We start from the raw sequence: 26852 nt of genomic DNA, 5'->3' as shown, positions 1-26852 counted from the left end.
CGCTGTAGCATTTATACGGCACTGGATGGTCCTCAAGTATTTGAGAAGATTCCATAATTCCATCCTATTTCTGCTACTTTAAGGTTTGGCACTGTTGGGTCCATAACCCTGTAAATTTATCCTTTTTGATATTAGAAAACATAAATCTTCAATCAAATAATTAAGTACCTCTCAATTTTTCATTCTTTTTTTTTTCAAATCAAAATCGGACATTTCTAATAACAAATAAATATTTTGTTGAATCTAGAGTGGCTTTGTGACTTGAAGTAAATTAATTTGCTCTTGGATTAAATATTTCTGTCTTGTAACGAAAATACACTTTTGAGACGTTTTTTTACTATTATCAAGTAATTATTCTCTAGCGTCTATAGGGAGAAGATCGTTTTGTTGGATTTAATAAATTTGTCTTCATAAAAAGAATTTTGTCTTTTTCTAAGTAATCTGTTTTTACCGTGTAGCTGTTTCTCCAGCCATTTATGTATTGTGCAGTGGATACAACTCACTTAAGAAAAATAACCAGAAGAAAATACGCCTCTGAGTGTTATCATTCAACAATATCAGGTCGATATTAATTTTTGAGATTTTATCGAATTGAACATGCGTAGTTTGCTGTACTGATATATATTAATCATTCAAATTACCGCTCCCAAGCAACACACCCATATCTAAATATATACTATAAGACATCTAATAGAATTTAATTCGATTGAATATTTTATGAGCTCAAATTCCCTCAAGATATCTCGAAGAAGGTTTCTAGATAATTTAAAGTAAAAGTGGGCACAACTTTATTAGTAGATCACAAGAGTGCTTCGAGAAACTATCAGTAGGTAGTCTTAAGAGTGATTCTTTTCTTTTTTCCCAAGTAACCCTTCTAGAATGCTATAAGACCATTTGTAGAATGTAGACAGTTTTTATTTAGTCTTGTAGACAGTTTTTAGATGATTTATAGTCTATGATAGTTTTCTTAGTAATACTATTTTAAAACCAAAATACTAAAGCGTTACAAACATAAGACGCAATTCTCTTAATACTAATAGATTTCAAGTTTAATGGCTTACAAAATACAAACTATCAAAATTGCAACGTGGTGAAATTAGATATAATATTTCAGATTTTTTCGCGCAACGTTTAATCAGTTAGAAAGCGCGAATTGACGTGCGACTTTAAATACATTGTGAAAAGTGATGTAAAACCTGTCATAAAAGTAATGCGCTCGCTAAATTTTAAATATTTATGTATAAACATTGGCTTACAAATAAATGGACGACGGGTCTAATACAAAAACCACGAAAAAAAGTGTCCCAAGTCAACCTATTTAAACGTAGTGACATGTAAAGGAATATGAACAAGCTAAAACGTTGAATTTAAATTGTAATGTCATCGCAGTACTGTCTAATTTTGCTTGCTTCGCTGTCAGTCGAACAAACGAAGACTAAAGCGTGAATGACGCTCTGTATACGATTTTAACGCCCTATAAGTTCGGACACTTTTTAGCGCGGACCCGACGTCCATATAATTGTAAGTCAATGTGTATAAAGTATAAACTTAATAAAAATACAGTTATCGATTTTCGGCTTTAAATATTTATAGAAAGCTTAAATATACAAAATAACTGACAAAACGATCCATTTCCAAGAAGTTCTAGGCTTCTTCAAGCTAATTTCAACCCAGATTTACTTTTTTAAAAGAAAAGAAATTTCTCTCGGCTGCTTCATAGTCATTCTTTAAAAATAAAAATGGTGATAAGAATTTAAAGCTCTTTTCAAAACACTGTTGGGAGCATTTTGTTAGACAAAATGCTTTATCTATAGAAAAACTTTAGAATACGAAAATATTATTTTTACTTGCTTTAGTGTGGTTGATCCTGTAGAAGAATATTCACTCCTATGAATGTTTTATGATTGTCTACAAAACACGATGTTTCTAAGTGATTTTTTCTTTTGACAGTATTACAAAACCTTTATAAAAGTTGTAGGGAAGAGTAAGCGTATTATGCAATAAAAAACTTTTTAACCGACTTCAAAAAAGGAGGAGGTTCTCAATTCGACGTATGTTTTTTTTTGTCTTTTTGTATGTATGTTACGCGCTAACTCTGTTATTTATGAACCGATTTTCATGATTCTTTTTTGTCGGAAAGGGGGTACTTCCATAGTGGTCCCATTTCATTTTGAAGAATATCATCCACTTCTTCACGCACGCATGAAGATTCATTTTTATAAATAGCGCCTAAATTTTACTTAGGGAGCAATTATTTTAATGGTTGAATTTGCTATTTTTCCAATTCAAGGCGTTTTTCTCTCAATATACTTTGAGTAGTGAGAACCGATTTTTATTATCTCCAGTGTCAAGTCCTGTATAGTGGCGAATTTAAGGATATTTCTACAAAACTAAGCAAATAGACGTAATTCTACGTACTTTTGAGGTCGGTTTTTTTAGTAGGTACTCTGTACTGAGATTATCAAAAGACTAGGTCATAAAAACAATTTAAAAAAATCTAATTTGTCGCAAAAAACGTTATTCTGTATAATCATATGGAATGTGTTATATATGACTATAAAGGTGGATTAATTCCCTATCATATAAATATAAGGAATATTTTAATGACATACCTAACTTATGTTGGAAGAAATAAAATTTTCATTACAAAATTGAGGTTATTTCTTCAAGTCAACCACATTTCACACAATGATTTCACTGTATTCTATTGATAGACGGCACAACACACATGTACAACATTGAAGTACAATAGTTTACGCGCTCATTTCAATTGGTTTTATCATTTCAGAACATGAAATTATTTCTCAATGTTTATTTATTTGTCAACAAACAAAAACCGGCTCGTGCGCGAATTACGACTATTGTATCCAGGGTTGCCAATTTGTGGGGAATTTCAACTAGATTGGGGATTTTGTGGGGATTGGGGTGTGAGGGAGTGAGGAAAATATGGGGATTCTAATATTTTATCATTTTGTTATCAATTGCTGATGCATCGCTAGTTTGATCGTTACTGTTAGAAACAATGTGATGGACTATAACGACGTGTTTTTCAACATCGCACATCCCTCGTATTATTAACAAGCAGCTTAAATAGAATTATTATTAGAGCACTTGGTTCTGAATTGTAAAATTACCAGTCGGTGCGTGTTGAGTTCGCGATTCTTTCTCCCGCTTAGGCCGGTCCCTGGTATCAAGCAAAACGAAATCAGCTATTGATAAACAAAGCCGAGCAGTTAGTACTTTCACACCACAACTCGTCAACTTTAAATATTAAATATAGGTCGAAACTCATTGTTTATTTCTAACATTAACATAGTGTCACCAAATGCACTACAAATAATCAATTTACTTAATTTTGTAAGGCAAAGAAAAATGATTTTTTTTTTCAAAGACTGATAACAGATTAATGTTGAATCTAATTAAAATAAATAAACGATTTAAAGGTCATCTAATTTTAAAATTAGTTTTACATTTTATATTCACAGCAAACGTAATAGATTATTACATTTTGATTTTCTTAATTCTTTATTATATTTTTAAGCGTTGTATTTTTAATAAATAATGAAAATTCGAGATGTGGGGAATTTGTGGGGAATACGAACATTGTTCTCCCCAAATTTGGGGATTTTAACCGTGATTTTTGGGGATTTTGAACAATTGGCATTGGTAACGCTGATTGTATCGAATGATGTGACTTAATATCCAAGGTTCACCACCTCCACCAGATCTTTTAATATTCTTTACTTTATCCATTTTGCATGAACTCTCACAACGTCCAATAGAGTAAAAACCCTAATTGCAGTATTTTTAAAAATAAAATCTACGGAAGACGCGCTATAACGTGTTTGTCATAAATAGAAACACTTCAGAATGTCTATAAATTAAATATATCTAGAATAAACTTAAGAACACTAGTTTTTAGAGTATTAATAGGCTTTACTGGATTTGCATAGCACAATTTTACTAAAAATAATCAGTTGTTCTACAGATGAACTTAAAATAAGGACTATAAGAGCAAATCTTAAGAGAGATTACACTTAATTAAGTTCTTTGGTATTAAGAAGGTTTTAAAATCTTGACTTGAGTGAAATAAGTTTATAAGAACAATTTCATTTTTCTGAAACCATTTATAGAGAACTATTATCTAAATCTATACCATATTAAGACTGTTTAAGATATAACAGTTTTAAGGCGTATAAAGTGTGTTCCTTGGGCTGTCAAACATGAAATGATAACCATCAGATAAGCTGCAGATCCGAGACGGGCTGTCACAAGCGAGTTCGCGCGCGCTTGGTCAGCTCTATTCCTAAGGCGCGTTGGCGCGAGCTCGCGCGGCGCGGCCCTGAGATCGCGAGCCGAAAGGGACGGGACGAAGAAGCTCGTGCGCCTGATGATAAGCTATATGCCTGCCCGTAACAGTTGCAGTGCCACTCAGAGCTTAAAATAGCAAAGATCTGAGGGGCACATAAGTTAACAAGTGGTTGAAATTTCACCAGCACCCTTGCCCTTCAAAACCGGAATGCAACGCTGACCATGTGCCATGTAATTATGTTACAATGCGGTGTCATCGCTCAAGCGCCACAAACGCATCGTGTAGCATCGTTCTAAGGTTACAGTTGAAAAGGTTGTAAACCCTAACGTGCCGTGATCCTGGTCACGTAATAAAATAGGATACTTCGGTACACAAAAATGTATTCGCTAGTTAAAGAAAAGCAAAGGTAAGGCTGTAACAAGAAAAGGTATATAAAAACACAGGTATAATACTATAAAACACTCCCTAACTTAATTACATACGCATATGCTTATGGATGAACTACTCACGACTTAAACTACTAAGGGTCGTATTCCAGAACTATTAATTCTACTCAATGCTCAAGTCAGGATTTGAGTATGGTTTAAAGCACTCGAAATCATACTCAAGTCCCTGCCATTAGGGTCGTATTTCCAGTGCTTGAAATCATACTCAGATCCTGACTTGAGCATTGAATAGAGTTCTGGAATACGACCCTAAGACATTTACCCCAAAAGGGCCGAGTTATACAGGATTACAGATTGGTATTAACATTAAAATTGGTACATCATTTAGGTTGAAAACTGAAAAGGATCAAAATTAGACGCAATCGAAAATTACAGCCGACATACTCGCTACCGCGACTGAGCAGGCTGTGACGAAATAATCTTAGTACAGAGTACTAAAAAAACCGACCTCAAAATAAATGACCAAGTTTTATTGAAATCGGTTACCGGAAAGTGCGCAAACCCGGATACATCCCCTAGTTCGTCACTATACGGGACTTGACACAGGAGATGATAAAAAGCGGTTCTCACTACTCAAAGTATATTGAGAGAGAAAAACGCCTTGAATTGGAGAATAGCAAAATCAACCATTAAAATAATTGCTCCTTATAGTAAAATTTAGGCGCTATTTATAAAAATGAACCGTCATGCGTGAACAGCCGCCCTTAGAGGTGCATGATTTTATTCAAAATGAAATGGAACAATATGGAGGTGCCTTCTTTCCAACAAAAAAAGAATCATGACAATCGGTTCACAAATGCCACATGAGTTATCGCGTAACATACATAGAAATAAAAACCTACAGACTCAAAATTTGAAAACAAATGGCCAGCAGCTTGATTTTGATTACCTCTCCCGATCGGAAACTGCGTCTCTTCCGAGTCGAGGCGCATAATTGAGGTTGACAACTGGCCGATCGGAAACTTTTGACATTTTCTAATCGGAACAATAGCTGATTTAACTCACAAATTAGAAAGATATACTAGGAACCAGGTTCATCTTCTCACTCGGAAACCCATCTGATTTGGAGACTCGGATGGGCTACCCGATCGCATCGACTCCAATTTGAATTAAAATCTGCCTGCAGGAACCAGAGAAAAGGTGATGAAAAAGGTGGGATGACGATGTAAGGAGGTCACATCGTCACACAGTGCTGCGTATAAAGTTCTTAGGGGCACTGCCACTGCGCTCGTCACCCTGAGACTTCACCAGAACCCTTTAAAACCAGAACACAGTAATGCTCACGACTGAAATAGGTAAGGTGAACGAACTCTTTGAAAAGAAGCTCTACTGCTACTAAATAATATTAAACCATCTTAATATTGTTAATATACATATATAACAATATAAATGCCCTCATAGTGGTGTTTGAACCATCGACCTGTTAAGTGGAGGCATCATTCTCCCATTGAGCTACCGACGCTCTTTTATATAAACACATTTAAATTATATATTTGTTGTTATTAAATAAAATTTACATAACTTCAGCTCGAATAATCTTTGAATTTATCAAACATAGTTAAGTATTGTTATACAATTCCAAGGCTACATACAGATAAAACAATGTACTTACTAAATCAGGGTGACGGGCGCAGTGGCAGAGTCCCTAAGATCTTTTTGATTTAAAACTATGTGGCAATGTAAATGCCATGTACCCGAGTATCGACTAGCACCAGGTGATTTGCTCGTTCCGCCATTTGGTACATCATAAAAAAATATAGTCGTTCTCACAGGAATTGACACATGTACACACACATATATACACACACACACACACACACACAGAAATCACCTATCGTCCATTCAGCACAATAGTGGTAATTGCAATAGCTGTTGACCTCCTTGTGACAGACTTCCTTTCAGGGAACAGGCACATGGGACTTGTCAACTTAAATCTCGGGGTGAGCGACGCTGTGGCAGTGTCCTTAAGATCTTTGCGATTTAAGGTTCTGAATGGCACTGCAACTATCCGCAACTGTTATGGACAGGCGTGTCGCTTACCACTAGGTGCACACCATGCGATTTGTTCGTCCCGTCATTTGGTATTATAAAAATAAATCTCACACTTGACTCACACTCATAGTCATACCCACAGGAACTGGCGCACACACAAACACACACGCACGCTCACACACATACTCAAACCACCTATCGCCCCTTCAGTACAATAATTAGTAATTCCAAGTCTATGAATGAATGTATTTTTATTTATTAATATTGTAAACAATGGCAAAGAAGAATATACAGAGGGAACTATGCCAGCAAAACATGTTACAAAGATACAATGAAGTCCAAGCAATTCTACATTTTAAAACATCATGGCTACCCTAGTGAGTAACGATAATTTATCACGGTGTGTTTTTTCGCACTAAATTATGATATTCGCTTCAGTTTGTCCGTGTCATTGACAGTCGGCGCACGAGCAGGTTAGTGGGCTGTGTTTATATTTTAAACTCATAGTTAAACGTCGCTATTTAACTTTGACCTTTAACCACTGTAACACAAAAAGTGATTGCGGCAACTTTGCGTCATTAGCATTAACCATGTGAATGCTAGCGAAGTACTTCCTATCGTTACACCAATATGGAGGTTAGTAAATAAATATCCAAACGTTCACATTAGTGTGACGTAGCTGTGTTATGGTGAGAAATTAATATATAACTAGATATATAACAGTCGCGTGTAGTTGTAAAGGTACCTGGTTGAGTGATGAAAAACTTTTCTAGATTTCTCACAGATGGCGCTACGGTAAAAAGTTGTGAAAAATAAAAAACAAAGATCTGCAACAAACATGCGAGTTCGTTCCGTAGCTCAGTAGGGAGAGCGTCAAGCACAGAACTATAGGTCTCAAAAGACCTATTTAAGCTCAGTCTGCCATGTTCGCTTTATATGGTATGGTTATGTCATTCTTTCGTGCAAATGCCTCATTGTGCTGTTTTGGAGCGCAAAAAGTTTTATTTTAATAAATTTTCAATTTTCTGTTTATCAATTTTTTTTTTTTGTTACAAGAAACGAAAGTGAAGCTTATACCCCTGCAACTCGTCGTTCAGCAATTAACCGCTAGAAGATAGTACATTGATTGAAATTTCTATATAATATCAAAACGTCGTAACTTGTAATAATAGATATTGATTGTGCCAACCATTGACTTACAATTATATGGACGTCGGGTCCGCGCTAAAAAGTGTCCGCACTTGTAAGGCGCTAAATTCGTATACAGAGCGCGACACTCCGCTTTAGTCTTCATTTGTTCTACGGACAGCGCGATACTGCGATGACATAACAATTTAAATTTCGAATAGGTTGACTTGGGACATTTTTTCGAGGTTTTTGTATTAGACCCGTCGTCCATTTATTTGTAAGTCAATGGTGCCAACAGGGTAAATTTTAAATTATATTAACAATCCAGATTTTGTCATTTCGACTGTATGTTCTTTTTTTTTGTGATTTGTGAACCGATTTTCATGATTCTTTTTTTGTTGGAAAGGGGGTACTTCCATAGTGGTCTCATTTCATTTTGAAGAAAATCGTCCACCTCGAAGGGCTGTTCACGCATGAAGATTCATTTTTATAAATAGCGCCTAACTTTAATTTAGGAGCAATTACTTTAATGGTTGATTTTGCTATTTCTCCAATTCAAGGCGTTTTTCTCTCAATATACTTTGTGTAGTGTCGTAGTGAGAACCTATTTTTATTATCTCCAGTGTCAAGTCTTGTATAGTGGCGAACTAGGGGACATTTCAATAAAACTTAGCAAATAGACTTTAGAGAGATTATTTATTAAATTTGTATCTGTGACCAATCAATATCAAGATTTTGTAGTGTTTCAAAATAAAAATGTGTGAGTTTTGGCGACATCGGTTCTCAAAGTAATCGATGCTTAAGGCACTTCCATAGTTTTTTTTTAATCCGTAAGCCTCAGGCATAGGTACGCTGAAGGCGTTGTTGGTTCGAATCCAGCCGGATCGAAGTAATCTTTGTTTAATAATTATAACAAACTACTGGAGTAATTTCACAAAAAAATAATTGTATTTCATGGTAGTATCCGAGCAAATACGAGAAATTTGCAGATGGTTCCAGCGTTGGGACGCTATACGACTATAATCCATCAAAATAAGATAATTTATGATGCCGAGAGTAATCACAATCATTTAAAGTCATATTTACGACTGTATTACTAAAAAACATTATGATGTTATATTTTTTGATAATTTTACCTAGAGGCGCCATCTAGTGACCTTAAAGTGAACTAATGGGGAAAATTACGCGATCGTTTGTGAACCGATTGCGATGATTATTTTTCGTTGGAAAGAGGGTACCTCTGCATTGATACCATTTAAATTTGAAGAAAATATTCCACCACTAAGGGTGGCAAATTAGGGGAAGAATCCGGTTTCGCGCACTTTCCGGTAACCGACTTCAATAAAACTTGGCAAATAGATGTAATTCCACGAACACATACAAGCATACAGTCGAATTGAGAACTCCTCCTTTTTTGAAGTCGGTTAAAAATAGTTTCTACATTGAACTTGGCCGGGAATCGAACACGGGACTTCAGAAATGGCGACACCATGAAAACCGGTGTTCAAGCCACTGGATCACGGAGTTCGTCAAGAACTTTGCCTTGATGCTACGGTTCTCGAAGTGTAATCGGTAACCCTGACCATGTATTTAGTAGTCAAAAGGAAAAATATGGTCGTATATTAAATACTCGTTAACTAACATGCGCTCTGCTATTGCCATCTGCGGCGTACGTTGTTTATTGTGTTGGCGGACAACCTAAATTAAATTCAAGGTCAATAATGACATTTATGTCGATCAGAAGTTATTTGAAAGACAAAAAAATTTGTTGATATAAGGCTGAGTGAAGAAATAGATGAGAAATCAGGCGACGACATTATGACCCTATGGCAAAAAAAATCGTTAAAAACCAAAAAAGGAATATCTGCAACACTTCATCTTATTTAAGAGCTAAACTCTTGTCGGTGTAGATTTCTCCTCTACTCACGGTTCATAGCCAGTTCTTTAACCAACACATAGAAAAATTCCGACAGTCCGCTGGTACGTGTAGAGGCTTAGTTGTCATAGCATCTAGGGGTCGATTCAGTACCTTACGACAACTCCGTTGTCGACCGATTTCTTTTCATTTTTATTCACAGCAACCGAATCGAACATCAAACTGTCGTTTTCGACACCGAACCGAAATGACGTCACACCCATATGATTACTCGAACATCTCGACCGGCAAAGGCTGCAAACGTTATTCAGAACATAGTTATCGAATGAAAGTTACCGACCGTCCTATTGTTTACAAAGTAAGAATGTAATATGGAAATCTCTTATTATTTTAAATAAAGTCTGGATTTTGTTCAATTTTATTAATTTATTTTAGTGCAAGACTAATGCATTCCTATATTTCAGGCCTTTAAAGTCTTAAAATTGTATAGAAAGGATTTAAATTTTTCCTATAATCTATTTCACCGAGTAACTCCGTAAACGCTATTGGATAACGATATCCAATCGATCGATTCTGTTAAAATATCTGATTCTGAATCGGGATCGTGTCACGCTTTGCTGGAAGACCAACCGGATTCGTCGAATCCGGACCGGTTCGTTTCATACAGTAAAAAAATGTAACTTAAAATTATTTTTTTGTGAAGAATTTAACATGTGTTCTTCAATTAGACGGGGGCTTATAGAACTTTTTCAGTGAAGGAAAACATCGTAAGGATCTGCTTTGCAATTTAATGATGTATGTGGATTTTCCATCGAGTATAAAACTAGAAACAGAGACGAAATGTCATGTAATTTGTTTGAAAACTATTCTGCCATGTTACGGTGATAACTGCGCTCCGATTGGCCAGCCCGAATTCGAAACAATTGACGGGTGTCGTCGCTCGTTGCTATAATGGACGAAAATCAAAAAATTACATATTTAAGATTTAATTACCGATGAAGTGTGATTACGTTTGTTTTGTAATTATATATTTTGATATTTTTCCCACACCACCAAACGGAACCCGCCCATTGTTAGAGATATTATCTTTATTAGGTACAATAAATACAGAATATTTTTGGAATATACGAAGACGTACACGCAGGTCAGTTGTTGGCGCTGTACTATTTCAGCTTTCTAATTTGTGATTTCAGCGCAAACGAGGTTGATATTTAAAAGTAATATAATGCTAATTTGCCTGTTGAGGTGCTAGTGATGGACGGCCCTTATTTCGTTTCTATTTCTGGTTATATACTCAATAGGATTTTCTAACTCGTATTGTGTGAGAAGAGGTCTGAGCCCAACAGTGGGCACATATATGTTAACTATTATTTTTTCATTTTCGAAACCAATTGTGTAGTAATTTCGATGAAAGAAAACACTTTGTAATAAATACGCAACAGTGTTCTTGCAAGGTTTATCATTTCGACGTGTATTGTAATTACGGTTCCTTAAATCCGTTCTCGATCTAAGAACTCGTTTTCTGGAACCGACTAACTGACGGAATTACGCGTTTCTCCGGTTTCCAGTAACCCGGTTATAAGTATGAACACTACGTTAACCGACAATGATATAAAACTCAATCTCAAATTAATAATCTTTATTTCATAGGTCAGCAAATTACACTTGAATGAGCAAGAAACTGTAGGAGTTGCTCTTTGTAAATATTAATTTGAATACATTTATCATCTACGATATTTTTTTCAAATATCACTTACTAGTATTTATGTGGTCTGTGATCACTACCAAGGATTTTTGTTATCAAAGTATGCAGAAGCTAATAAATAACCTTTGGTATAAAGTTTTTGCTTCATTATAGTTTTAATCCTGGTGAATGGTTAATTTTGAATATTAACCGGGATTTTGTTATATAGAAGCGATACGTCGCCTCTTAAAAGAATTTGGGACTTTGTGAAGACGATTGTCAAAAACAGCTACCTTATTTCTATTTTTCGTGTTTTTCATAAAAACGTTACGATTCTTCTTAACATAATAATGACTTTAGTGTAAGAATTGACATTCTTAAACGACAAAAAGACGTCTATGCGTTACGTGATTCAACAATGTTATAAAAATAATTTCATATTTTTGAACAAAAAAAACATGAATAAAAAACGCAACACGTTCGTTGTTTTTCTAAAATAGTTTTTTTTTCAGAAAAGGTAAAATAAAATATCTGAAATTAAATAAGACATCGTCTGTGGTGATTTTACTTAATGAATACTGTAAAATTTGGATTTCTAATTTAAATGATAACGTGACACTCAACAACGACGAAGAGTTAGTTGCATTGCACTGAATTCAATTTAATTATAAACGAAACAATGATTAGGGTTTGTTTTTTATTGGGAAACATCCAGTCCATATAGATATAGACGTCAGTGAGTTATTGTCTAATATAAGTATGAAGAACAATTTTAACAAAAGAGGTGGAGGGCCAAATTAAATCTAAAAAAATATCTTTTAATCAGTACGGAGTACTAAAAAACATGGCCTTCAAAAGTACGTGGAATTCCATCTATTTGCCAAGTTTTTTGCCTGGATTCATCCCCTAGTTCGCCACTATACGGAACTCGACACAGGAGATAATAAAAATCGGTTCTCACTACTCAAAGTATATTGAGAGAGGAAAACGCCTTGAATTAGAGAATAGCAAAATCAACCATTAAAATATTAAATCCTAATAAAATTTAGTCGCTATTTGTAAAAATGAATTTTCATGCGTGAACAGCCACTCTTAGAGGTGGATGATTTTCTTCAAAATTAAATGGGACCACTATGGAGGTACCCCCTTTCCAACAAAAAAAGAATCATGAAAATCGGTGCACAAATACGGCGTTCGCGTCGCATCGCATGTCATACATACAAAAAAAAATACAGTCGAATGGAGAACCTCCTCCTTTTTTTCAAGTCAGTTAAAAAATATGGTATGCCGCTGTCGTATTTTTATTTTCAGGTCTTCAAAAAAATAGATTTTTTCATTGTTTTTTTAACCTAAAAAAGAAATGTTTTTTACAACACTAGTTAGCTTACACTGAATATAACCGTCGCTGTCGTTGAAGCGAATGCATCGTTCGTAATACAGTCGTTATTCGTCTCGTGACTCGCCGAGTGGTTTTTAGAGCCAGTCAATGGAACGTGTGATTATAGAAGCGTTGTACGTTTTCGTACATTGATTTAAAACGTGACTAGAGATAACACATGGGTGCGGTTTGGCCTTGCGCGTAAATAAGAGGAAGAAGTCCAAGAGATTGATAAGCAATATTAAAAACACTTGAATACGTTTGTAGAGACGGTTTGAGTAGAAAACAAATGTTTCATCGAGTGGTGCAAATGCGATGATGTTATTTTTTTATGATACAATGACGAGACACGCTTGTCCATAGCTGTTACAGTGCCACTCAGAGCTTTAAATCACGAAGATCTGATGGGCTCGTTTTGGTTTTAAAGGTGCTGGTGAAATTACAAGCACATAAGACTTGACAACTTATGTCTCAGGATGACGGGCGCAGTGTCAGTGCCCCTCAGATCTTTGCGATTCAAAGCTCTGTGTGACACTGCAACTGCTACGGACAGGCGTAATCCATTATTTCGGACGATTAAAAATATCCATAGTATGTTAGTACGAGAATTTAAATAAATAAATAACGCACACACTCACGCACACTCGTGAAAATTGCCGTAGTATGATTTTCTACAACTTTAAGTGTGATTTAACAGCTCAGCGGAGCTTCGCTCGGCTTCAAACTGCTTTTGGTTATGAAGCACCATGTAAGACGACTATATTAGCTGGTTGGCAGAATTCCAACGCGGTCGTGTGAATCTCAGTGACGAATTTCGTGATGATCGCCCATCCACTGCTGTGAACAATAAAAACATCGATGCTGTGCGCCGTATGATCAAAACTGACAGGCATGTGACCATGAGATTCGGGCATCTTTAGGCATAGTCATGAGTCAAATACAATCAATACTACACAAACATTTGGGTGTGAAAAAGCTGTGCTCTCGGTGGATCCCACACAATTTGATTGAGGCTCAAAAAACCGATCGCGTCACTTGGTTCAATGCCATGCTTACCAGATTCAACGAAGGGACGTCAAATTTGGTGTGGGACATAGTAACAGGTGACGAAACATGGATTTAGAGTTACGATCCCAAATTAAAGCAGCAATCGAGCGTATGGGTCTTTCGAGATGAGCCGAAACCAACCAAAGTAGCGCGCGAACAAAGTGTCTCTAAGCGAATGATTGCTTCTTTTTTTTCAATAAAACTGGACACGTGGCTACTGTTGCTTTGGAGAATCGTTGTACCGTGAATAGTGGTTGGTACACGACCATTTGTTTGCCGGAAGTTATTGACAAAGTCCGTAAAAATAACCGTAAACGCCGTATCATCTTGCATCACGATAATGCCAATTCTCACACGGCCAGACAGACAAATGAATTTTTGAACAACATTGACCCTATGAGCCATCCCGCATACAGCCCCGACCTGGCACCTTGTGACTTTTATTTATTTCCAAAAATTAAGAACCAGTTACGCGGTCAACGATTTTCATCACCTGAAGAGGCTGTCGAAGAGTATGAAAAATATGTACGAGATTATCACGGAGGAGTGGCATAAATGTTATCAAAATTGGTTCATTCGTATGAAAAAGTGCATTAACGCTAACGGAGAATATTTAGAGAAACAATAAATTCATTTCTGACCATCTATAGTATTTTTTTCTTATTCATTTCGGAAACTTGTAGTGCGCCCCACGTATAATACAGTACAGACTTAATTTATAACTACACTAAACTGGGCTTGGCCTTAGTTCACTCTATCCAGAATTTTACTATTGGACAGTTAAAACTTCCGGATATTGCACTTACAATGCTGTTGAGACTTTGCCTCACGCGACTCAACAGCGAAACAATAATTTTCCGGATTACGGCCTGGAAGCTGTCCGTGTGAGCCTCCGCAAACATGGCCGAGGGCTCTAAATGCGTTGTTATTTTGAACGCGGAGGACGCTATAGGCACGTTTCGTATACCTCACCCACAGGCTACTTGAGTAGAAAGATTGGCTGTAGCCTTTAAATAATTTTTTTTTTAATTTTATAGACCGCCATTTTGAATCCGCCATCTTCATGAAAAACGCCCTTTGTGACACAGCTTTAAGCACCTAATAGTTTCTGTGATAGAAAACTTTGGATATCGTGTAGGCGCCATGCTATCTATTCTTTTTTTTTAGAATTACGAACATTTTGTGCATGACATTCCTAGAGTATTCCCATGGTACAAATATTAAAATACAATTTTTGTGAGAGGCCTCGACTTGGGCCACATGGCGTCGCCTTAGAGTGAAAACCTCTCAAATGCGTTTTCACGTAGCTCGTTTTTAATGTTTTTTGTTGAAGAAAAAATTGTGAAGTTCTTGCTTAACTATTATAGTAATATAGTATCTGAGGAGGAATAATATTTACTACATTTTACACCACATTTTTATCTTCGTCCTGAAAAATTACGTAGAAATCACACACAATTCACCCTAAGACTACGACAGGAGGGTTCGGTCAGAGATAAACGGATGCTCTGGTGAAAGTACAACATATTAAGGTTCCAAGTGTAATCGTTTTTACAGGACTCCTAAAATTGCCACATTCAGGTCATCATCTCATTTTTCCTTTTACCTTGAAATCGATCGGCTTACAACGGTATAAATAAGTATCTTTTTCCATAATTTTAGGAAGTATGATCCAAGTTTTTGACAGTCAGCGAGAACGTTACCTTTGTATAAAACAATAATATTATTTCTTTTAGAAACCAACATCACAAATGGAGGCAATTATATTCGACGCCAAGACCTTAACCCTGAAGTATGACAACAAATATCCGATGCCGAAGATCGTCAACGATGACGATGTTATCGTGAAAGTTGAATACTCTGGTGTATGTGGCACAGATTTGCATATTATTCAGGTACGCCGTTCAATTCTGATTATCCAGTGGCAATAACTTTCATATTTCTTATTTTTCTTTAGGTTTCCTTCCTCTCTTCCCTTCTCTTGCTATCTTTAACAGTAGAAATCCAGATATGGTTCGCCAGTTTAATAATATCAATTTTCCATCTAATTTGTGACTTTTCTCTGATTCTCGTTTTTCTTCTCAATTTTTTGGTTTATCTTGGGCAGTTCAGATTCAGTTTTAGCCATCTAATTTATGTTATTTTTATATATATAATTCGTGGTCTTCTAATGAGGGTATTCTTTAAGGCTTGGCAATATTGGCTGACTAAAACCACTTCTGTTTCTGTAAGTAAATTGAAAGACAATAGTCTTAACTTGGGTGACTGGTATAGTTGAAATCTCCTGAAATTTCCTGGTTACAGAAGAAATTCAAGAATATCTTCTTTTCTTTCTCATGTTCATAACTTTCTGGAAGGAAAAATGGATATTAAGAAAAATTTTAGTTACGACGACCTTGCTCTAGACGAATAGGTTCCTGGTTCCAAATTTGGTGCATCCTAATTTGTTTGGCCTGGGTATCCTGAATAAGCGCTCAAAGTTCCCGTTATTGGAGAACCCACAACACAGAAAATCTTTGAGTTTGAGACCAGTCTATCTGATAAATAGAAACATTACTGGCAATGTTTAACATTCAACTGTTATTTTTCAAACAGGGCGAGTTTCCTTCGTCTAAAGTACGTCCGTTTCCCTTGGGTCACGAGTTTAGCGGAGTAGTCCATGACGTTGGCCCGAAGTCGATCTTCAAGAAAGGGCAGCCTGTCGTCGTTGATCCTAATCGGTAAGAATTTCTGGTTAATGCTATTTATATTTTAACTTGTTTAAATTTCAACTGGAACATTCACGGCCTTCGTACCGCAGCAATTTGCACTTTGGGCGCTAGATGGTTTAATCTTTCGAAGAGTACATTTAGGATACCAGTTTCATCTAAATCGGTGTTAGATATTATAGGTATGAGTTTGATTGAGCGCACACAACCAAGGAGAAGTTATAAAGATATTCAAAAATAACCAAAAAAGCGAAAATTTAAGGAAACTTATCTCTTGTACTGAATCCAAGAACATTGATGTTAGAAGTCAATATAAATTCCACTTCAAGGTCCAATAACAGCCAATGTGAATGTGTGGAGTGACGGGCAAGGATAAGATAAGTAATGAGTACATCAGTACAGAAAAGATGAGGAGTTTGGCTTATGAGGAGGTTAGCGTGGTATAGACATATCATGCGGAGGAAAGAATGTGACGAGAAGAGTGTTAGGTATGAATGCGGAGGGAAGTAAAGTAAGTAAGTAAGTAAGAGTAGGGGTTAAGTCAAAGAAAAGGTGGATGGAATGTGTGAAATATGACGTGGATAAGAAAGGTGTGAGTACGAAAATGACGGCCGATAGGGGAGGGTAAAGACAAATACATAGGTGTCGATCCTAGCTATAATAAGGATAGGAAGAAGAAGAACAACCAATAACCAAATAAAACACATTGTCTTTTGTTCACAGTGCCTGCAACCTCTGTAACTTCTGTCGAGAAGGCAACTATCATTTTTGCCTAACAGCAGCTGTCAAAACTACCGTAGGCGTCTTTTGCGATGGTGGCTGGGCTCAGTACTGCCGAGTGCCTCAAGATCAGGTTTTCGCTTTGCCAGAAGGAATTACTACTGAACAAGGTGCCGATTTTTCTTAAGTTCTCGAGTGAAGCGTGGTTGTGTTTTGACTACGATTTTAACATTATTTAATCATTATCATGAGATATGTTTTTCAAATGGCGCCTACAGCAAGCTACAGCTGTTAAGTACAAGTAGACCTTTTATTTTAACTTTAGGAATTGCTCACGGATACCCTCAACCCGAGGAGGCGAAGGTTTATTTCGGATTCGTACGGTCGAAAACCTGACAGTGTTTAGCCTCGTCGCTTTCGGCGGGAACGCAGGAACGCGACTGCACACTAAGCAAACCCACCAGCAACAGAAGGAAATGTTGAGTAGGCATGAAATTCTTTATATAGGAATTACTTACGTCGTCGCCACATAGATGTCATGATAGTTACGACACCTATATCTGTCTCCAACTAATGTACAATGCCGATCCAACTAACCGCAACCTGTGAAATTTGTGTGATGACTGCACGCAAGGGTGCGAATTAAATTTGGATGTGACAATGCTATAAGCATTGGCTTATAACATATAATTCTTATTAATTATGGTAATGTCGGTTTCAGGGGGTCTGTGCGAGCCGTACTCTTGCGTGTCCCATGGCTTCGATCGCGCTTCACCTATTTCAGTTGGAAAGAAAATTCTTATTGTCGGAGCCGGTATTATTGGTAAGTAGAAGAATGACAGAAGTCAATGTATGTAAGTGATGTTAGTACCGTCCTTATCGCACGCCAGATGGGGTCGGCACAACGTGTATTTTCTTCCGGTCTTCCCTGTCAGCCGTCATTTCCATACTCATACCTTATCCATGTCATCTTTCACACAATCCATCCATCTTTTCTTCGACCTTCCTTTCCCCTTATGTCCATCCACATTCATACCTAACACTCTTCTCGTCACATGACATTTTTTCCTCCACATGACATGTCCATACCACGCTATCCTGTTACTCCTCATCTTTTCCGTCACTGGCGCCACTTTCAAACTTCCCCTGATCATTCTTTATATCATTTCGTCACTCCACACATCCATCTCAACATTCGCATTTCCGCTGCATGCACTGAACATTCGTCCTTTCTTTTCCTCGCCCAATATTCTGATCCATACAGTACGACAGGTCTAATCACTGTATATTTCCCCCTTTAGCTTAAGGGGCATTCGCCGATCGCAAATAGTGCCTGTGACTTGTCGTCATTTCATCCATCCTGCACTTATCCTGTTCTTAACGTCGCGACCTGTCTCGGCGTCGTTCTGTGTCAACGAAGCGAGGTACTGAAAATCGGAGCCGACCAGTAGGAATACACTATTTAGGGCAATATTCGTAAAACCGGATGCACCGCCGAATTCGAGGAAAAGCTGTTGGATTTCGACCAGCTAAGCCTCAAGTCGACATTCTCCAGTCTTAACTGCAATTTTGCCAGTCTGCTCTGGGCCTCAAGTGCATCATCCCTGACAAGAACATTGCCGTCGGCGAACAGCGTGCACCAGAGTGCCTCCTCCTGTATGTCCGATATTATAGCATCCATAATCAGAAGAAACAAATTGGGGCTTAAAGCCGATTCTCGGTGCAAGCCCACAGCCACATTAAAATTGAAGCTAAGACTTACATCCTTGTACTGATGTTAGTACAAGGATGTTGTACTATTAAGTTACAGCGACCTATAAAAATGACAAGGACATAGGATAAAGGCAACAAAAGACAGGGTACCTACAACAAGCCATTAGCAGGATGACCGGACAAATACAAACGAATCTATATCTATACATGGAATACATGCCCTAAAAGTATTTTATCAAACGTTGTGTAAATTTTGCCCTTTATCTTTATTCGGTATTATTGGATAAAAGTTATCTTTGACTCGTGGTTTATAGTGTAATGCATGTAAACTTTTGATGTTGGGTAAGATTTATTGGATTAAAATCCAAATGAAAATGCTTTATCATTCGATTTAAAAAATAAATTTATAATTCTGTCAAAACATAATCATTCTAAAGACTTGGCATATGGTACATAAGTTTGAAGCCTGTGTATCTGTGCCCTTGTTTCGCCTTTCACTTGAGACTGGTGTAGTTTCCAGGTCGTAGACGCTTGCAAACGTGCAACCTGTGCCTGAAAAGGAAGCACAGCTGACCCTATCAACTATAGATCTATTTTAGTCACTTTAATACTCTGCAAGACTATGAAACGTATTTTTAACAATCGTCTCCTGTCTTACCATAAAGACAACGACCTCCTCAGTGATGGCACAGTATATATTCCGACGAGGGCTATTTACCGGAGATTTTCTTATGTACGTTTTTCACTTATGGACCGAGGCTGTAGAATGGTATGGCGGAAATTTCTAAAGGCTTTGACAGGCTCTGCTGAGAGAACCTTCGATTCGAGTGGTCTTAGAAGGCTACTCTTCCGAAAATCGGCCTTTAGTTACCGGAGTTACATTTTTATCTGTTATTATCAGGTAAGTCATATTTGTAGGATAAATTTAGTGACGTAATCACAAACTTACAATTATAAATAATGTCAGTACAGAGTACTAAAAAAACCGACCTGAAAAGTACGTGGAATTACATATAATTACCAAGTTTTATTGAAATCGGTTATCGGAAAGTGCGCAAACCCGGATTCATCCCCTAGTTCGCCACTATACGGGATTTGACACAGGAGAAAAGTATATTGAAAGAAAAACGCCTTGAATTAAAGAATAGCAAAATCCACCATTAAAATAATTGCTCCTTATACTAAAATGTAGGCGCTATTTATAAAAAAGAATCTTCATGCGTGAACAGCCACCCTTAGAGGTGGATAATTTTCTTCAAAATTATAGGGAACCACTATGGAGGTACCCTCTTTCCAACAAAAAAAGAATCATGAAAATCGGTTCACAAATAACGGAGTTTTCGCGTAACATACATACAAAAAAAACATACAATCAAATTGAGAACCTCCTACTTTTTTTGAAGTCGGTTAAAAATGACGTCTATCTAGGTGTCTTTTATATGATAAAAAATAAATAATTAAAAAAAGATGCTATGGAAACCATCTCAGCCCACTCATAACATAAGTATAAGAACAGAACTTATACACGGTACTAAATTACTTGTCTCATAGTAATCCTATGAGTACATGCCTTTTTTGTTTTTTTTTTTACTTCTGTCCGAAATGTCACGAGTGGGATCATTTTAACTCTAGGTGTACAAGCGATATTCCTACTTTCTCGGATTAGAATCGGACTTAGTGCACAACTGTCCCGTGTTGCAAATTATGGTTTTTGCTTTTTCCAGGAAACCTGTGGGTGACCACTCTGCACCATCACGGACACAGAGAGGTCACTGTCTCCGAGATGAATAAGAGCAGACTGGAGATTGTCAAGAAATTGAGTAAGTTTACATTTAATGATAACTCGCAATTGTACGAGGTGATTTTATGCTTCAACAGCAACAGCATTTTGTATTTATGGCTTCATACCATGTACCGCACCACGCCCCGTACTTTGACTGTCACATTGACTGAACTGCAATAAGGCTGTCGGCAAACCGTTTTCGCGTTAAGACGGCTTTGATATTTGAATATACTAGTTGTCATTTATTCATTACGAAACTTGTACGTTAATATAACAATTGTACGTTGCTATCTGTGTACGGCTGTTTATCATAATCTAAACGGGATAATGAGAGGAGTTTCTTTCGTGTTCTGGAAGATGAAACGACGTAATAAAACCTTAGGTCTGAGACTCGTTCAGATATGGTTTTTCTTCATTTATTTAGTACAGAGTTATATTCGTATACTGTATTATATGTACGTATTATATATTTATTATATCGATATAATGAGATACCATAAGCTCGTGAGCTAGGAGACACGGGTTCTCGAATTTTCAATTTGTATTGCCGATAAATATTTTGTAGTAAATATTAACTAGGTAATGATAAAGTTGGACACGCAATTTCAAATACCTTGGTTACCTTATAAAAGTACCTGTCCAAAACATAAATTTTTAAGTGCTTTTAATATATTTTTTACATAAATCTTCAATATTATTCTAGTTAATGAATTGATTAAAAATATAATATTATATCGATATTAATACCTAATGAACATGTGTAGTTATTAGGATTCTATTAATAGAATTATAGATAACAGATTCGAGTTAGAATTTTCGCTATGTTGCCGCTCTGACCACGTAACGTCATATACGAGATAGTGATAGGTAACACTGCCACTTTATGCACACATTTGTGTCTTATAGTGCCTTGCTGTACGTAGCAGTAGTAGGTAAATAACTTTCGACAATTGTATGGAGTGTCCGGGATGTGACCGAACACTAAAATTAATTATTAATAATAATAATGGCCGACTGTGCCATTACCCGGGGAATACCGCCTCTCCCATTTAAAATTTCAAAATTCATCTTTACCGCCTTGGGAGAGGCAAGAGTCTAAAATAGACATCCAAAACTAGCACTAGAGAAACCCTGAGTCGCGGTTACGATGGACACTCACGAGAGAAAAATAAATGTAGGGCATACAAATATTTATCCCGGCCCGTGAACGGGATCTCTGCGTGGCAGACCAGCATGGTAACCGTTCAGTCACGGAAGCAGTTAAAATTATTTAGTAATTAACTAAATAATAACTGAACAAGAACAAAACATATTATAACAGTTTTTATAGACTTATTTTAATTAATTTTTCCAGACACGGGCTACAGGCTGGTGTCTCCTGATATCTTGGAGAAGGAGAAGCAGCTCTATGACGTCATCATCGATTGTACAGGTAATTTCGGAGCTTTATTACTATTAATAACTCACACACTCAACATAGTCCCGCACTAGGGAAACCCTGAGTCGCGAGTGCCATGGACACACAAATGACCAACCACAAATTACACCTAAACTCATGTAAGACATAAATGTACACCATACAAATATTTCTCCCAGCCCGGGAATCAAACCTGGAACCTTTGCGTGGCAGTCTGTATGGTAACCGTTCGGCCACAGAGGCAGTTAAAAATAATAATAACAATAAAAAACTTTATTCACTCACTCATGGGCCAGAGTTTTAACTTTTTGAAATACAGCCATAAGTGCCGAGGCTATTGCAATGAAATTTCAATGGAGTCTCACTGGAATTATAATGACATTTAAAAAAATTAAAAAAGAAACCTTCATAAAAAAAAGTCCAAGAATATTAGCAGAATTGGGCACCAGATGAGATGGAGATACGCGCACTTGTTAATCATTTGACAACTTCGTGGCCTAACGGTTTGCACTGTGGGTGTTGGATGTCGAAGTCCCGAGATCAATTCCCGGCAGGAGCAATTTGAGAAATGAAATTTTCTAAATTGTCACACCAAACAATTACTGTAGACGACTGGCACTTTATTATTATTTATATAATGTTATATTATTTTCAGGTGTTGGCAAAGTGATGGAGATTAGCTTTAACTATCTCCGCCAGGGCGGTAAATACGTGCTCTTCGGATGCTGTCCCCCTACTCACCAGGCTTCGTAAGTTTCCTACTCTATACGCTACTATAACCAACTATGAGCATTTTGTAGTTCCTTCAAAAGGCGCTAGATGGCATTGGTTGATTTTGGAATTGATTCTTAATCGTGATGTTAAAATTTTCGCTTATACTTATTTATTTACTTAAAACTTTACATCTAGTATAACAATCATAGCCAGTGAGGTAATGTATGTAATTATATTAAATCCATCATCACTGCTTGGTGGCAGAAACAAGTGCAGTACTTCCCTGAACAAACTCTTTCACAAGGCTCTACTGTTATTAAAATTTTCTATGACCGAACCACCTGAGCATCTCTTTTTCTTTTTCTACATCTTTCTCGCCGCAACGTACAAATAACAAGTGAAATGAATTTCTACATTTCAGACTCAACCCTTTTGACATCTACAACAAGGAACTGACTTTAATAGGGGTGAGGGTCAACCCCTTCAGCTTCCCTAAGGCCATTGGCTGGCTTAAAGCTATGGGCGACAGGTACTGTACCAACTTGTTTACATCTCCAAATGCGCTTAGGACACTACGCCTGATTGCATTGAAAGAGACTTGTTTTGTTTCGATCCAATTCAAACCAATTCTATTAGATTATTACATCCAAATAAAACTGAAATTAATATGTACATACATTAATATACAGGTAAGGTAAAAAGACAAGAAAGTAAAACTAGGATTTTTAAATTATGTGAATAAAATTGGGTCCCCGCGGCAAGGTGTCCAAGATGCTGCCAGTGTTCCCCCTTTGTATTGGTATGCTAATGCGTTGAGCCCTTGGTGTCTGGGAAACCCAGTGGCAGGCAGATTTCCACAGTCTATTAATTTTTTGGATAAAATTTTGTACGGGCCAAGGGTTTCGACTCCAAAGGCTGTAAAATAGGTACTCGGAGCCGAGATCCTGGTACTTACTACTTTAATTATAAATAATAAACGTATATAACATATTAATAATATAAATAAATAGGCTAACTGCCTCCGTGACAGGTCGGTTACCATACCGTACTGCCACCCGGTCCCGGGTTCGATTCCCGGACCAGGAGCAAATATTTGTATGGCCTACATTTCGACTCATCCGAAGAACAAAGTCCGATGTGATTATATAGCGAAAAGAGAATAAGTACGCTACGAGAATAATTTCGTTATACAAAACAAGGCTTACGTAAAGGTGTTTTGAAAATTTATATATCTTATTTCGTTTCGGAAATATAAAGTCGAACAACGGTCAATCTGACATCCACAGCGAAGAAGAACTAACGAACTGTACTATGTCCTGAGAACAAGTAGTCTTGCACATAGATCTTTGTTCTACGGGTGAGTCGATTTATTTCTCTCGTGAGTTTGGGTGTCATTTGTGGTTGTCTATGTTGTGTCCGTGGCATCCGCGATACAGGGTTTCCCTAATGCAGAGCGATGATTGTGTGCGTTAATCAAATCAAATTAAGAATGTGAGTTTTGTCGACATCGGTTCTCATAGAAATCGAGGCACTTTCTTTGTTTTTTTCTTCCGTGGGAGAACTAAACAGAGAGTGAGAGACGTAGTGAGCCAGTGTTTAAAATTTTAATACATTAATGAAAACTTACATTATAATTTTTAATTAATTTATTTTTTTAATTTATTTATTTATATCAGGTAACAAAAAGACCCATGTATACATACCTTATAGACTAACATACATAGCAATATAAAAACAAAATACACCTATATTATATATACCTTAAAACTAACATACATACAATATAATAATAAAAAACTAATCTACACGTTTTCACTTATCGGCGACGTGCGGCGCAATCTGGTGTCAGGTAACCGGCCGCGGAATCGCCGATATATGACACTCTTCGGCCAAAATTCCTCTTTCATGAAGGTCGAAAGATGTTCGGTCGGTATTCTTACCACAAACGAATTAAAGTTCACGTTGCGGCGAGACTCCAACCGCTCGACCCTCAGGGTGTAATTGGCTTTATGCCTGATATACTCCACTATCTCCTCAGACTTCGTGGAGTAATGCAGCCGCGACAGGTACATCAACGTCGTCGGTACGGCCGGACGCAGCAGGAAGTTCGGTCCTGTCGGTGCTGTGCCACACTGGTTACGGCTGGTGGGCTTCCTCTTCCTCTTCACCACCTTTGTGAAGCCATCCTCGTCACTGAACCGTCTGCCTCTGTGGTTTTGCAACTTCAGAGACAGGCACACGGAGATTGGTTTTATCCTTAGCCGATTGCCGCCGCTCGAATTTCGAAGTGGCGGGTCGGCTAGTTGAAGCGGCTACAGCGGCGTATGCACGTGTCGGGGTTGACGTGCACACGCGTGACATTTCCACCGAGGCAGAGGGGCGGGCAGCGGGGCGCGGCGCATCATGTGCGGTGGCAGCAACGAATGGTGACGCATTATGTGCCGACTCGAAACTGCTCACCGAAGCATTCAGCGCTGCTCCGCGTCGTGTGTTTACATTAGAGGCTTCTGGTGACCTACATACCGAAACAGCATTGCTTAATAACGCAACTTGGGTACGCAGCTCACTTATGATGTTATCCGAAGCCTCTAATTTACACTGTACTTCAGCTAGGCTAGACTCCAGGGACGGAATGTCCTTCCGCAGCCTAGTAACATCGACGTGGTCGAACGTGACGGGGGCAGCTTGTGCAGCTCCTTCGCCACGAATGTAGGCACGTCGTCCGGGTCAGTCTCCTTCAGCAGCGTGATTATGTCTTGGAGACTCTTCACGCCTCCATCTCTCCGGCGAGATGGCATCTCTTCGGCTTTACCGAGACGCTGGAAAAGCAGCATCTTGCCACTGCAAATCTCATCTTCACTGAAATTTGATTTGCATATCTGCACTATGCTGACTTCATCCATGGTGTCGATAGCGTGTATAATGAACGCCAGGAGCTCATTGGCAATGAGTTGCTGGGAACTCATTGTCAATTACGCGCAGCGGCTTGTGCCGCGCGAAACGCGAGTTAGGTGTAATTAACTCACTGCGTAGTGGCACGTCCGTTTCCGAACGCGCCTTGCTATGGACTGTTATATTTTATTTGGTATAATATTACCAAATAATAAATAACCATATTATTATACCTACATATATATTTGTGTACATAAATATACTTAAATAAACTTCCACTTAGTAATAAATATACGGAATAAGTTGCAGAATAAGACTGTGCCAGAAGGCACTTACGCAAACCAGTTTTGAAATAGGAAGCGACTTAGAATGTCGAATCTCAGAGGGAATACTTATTTTAAACTGCCTCCGTGGCCGAACGATTTCTATGACGAACTGCCACGCAGAGGTCCCAGGTTCGATTCCGGGGCCGGGAGAAATATTTGTATGGCCTATATTTATTTCTCTCGTGGGTTTGGGTGTAATTTGTGGTTGTCTATGTGTGTGTCCAAGGCATCCACGACACAGGGTTTCCCTAGTGCGGGGCTATGTCGAGTGTGTGCGTTATTATTATTATTTTAATTTTATTTCCAGATACCTGAACTATGAAAACCTTGGAGTTAAAACCTACACGCTATCTGAATACCAGACTGCTTTGAAGGATTTGAAGGCGGGCACTATCGCTAAAGCTGTATTTAAACTGAAACACTGAATTGTATGCGTTTTTTCCAAAAATGGCAATTATAATAGAATTTTTAACGTTGAATAATTGTTTTTATCAAAATGAACTCTATAACGAAACCTGCCGTCCACTAACCTAAACGCGGCTAAGGCTCAACTCACACTGGCGCAGAATCGAAGCGTCGCGTCGCTCCCTGTTTTTCAACTACAACGACTGGCGACGCGTGTCAATGCTCGTATTAGTGCACAGTGTGGTCGGTGTCTGACACCTCACTGCGCCCAAGTAACCATATTTGCATAACACAAATTTGTACCATAATAA

The 26852-nt window shown here is 37.6% G+C and overlaps 1 protein-coding gene across 1 annotated transcript; it reads left to right on the top strand.

Moving 5' to 3' along the window:
• Positions 1–7146: 7146 nt before the first annotated feature.
• On the top strand, positions 7147–26615 carry LOC113232226 (D-arabinitol dehydrogenase 1-like). The gene is made up of 10 exons (XM_026466880.1): positions 7147–7223; positions 15600–15758; positions 16459–16583; positions 17295–17461; positions 18013–18114; positions 20729–20824; positions 22142–22219; positions 22860–22953; positions 23340–23447; positions 26444–26615. The coding sequence occupies exons 2-10, from the start codon at positions 15615–15617 to the stop codon at positions 26559–26561; spliced, it is 1032 nt and encodes a 343-aa protein (XP_026322665.1). The 5' UTR covers positions 7147–7223; positions 15600–15614; the 3' UTR covers positions 26562–26615.
• Positions 26616–26852: the final 237 nt, after the last annotated feature.

This window comes from Hyposmocoma kahamanoa, unplaced genomic scaffold, assembly GCF_003589595.1.
Source record: "Hyposmocoma kahamanoa isolate Upper Pololo Valley unplaced genomic scaffold, ASM358959v1 67, whole genome shotgun sequence".
Classification (NCBI taxonomy): domain Eukaryota; kingdom Metazoa; phylum Arthropoda; class Insecta; order Lepidoptera; family Cosmopterigidae; genus Hyposmocoma; species Hyposmocoma kahamanoa.
Note: the sequence above shows the minus strand (reverse complement) of the source record. Positions and strands in the feature narration are given on the sequence as shown.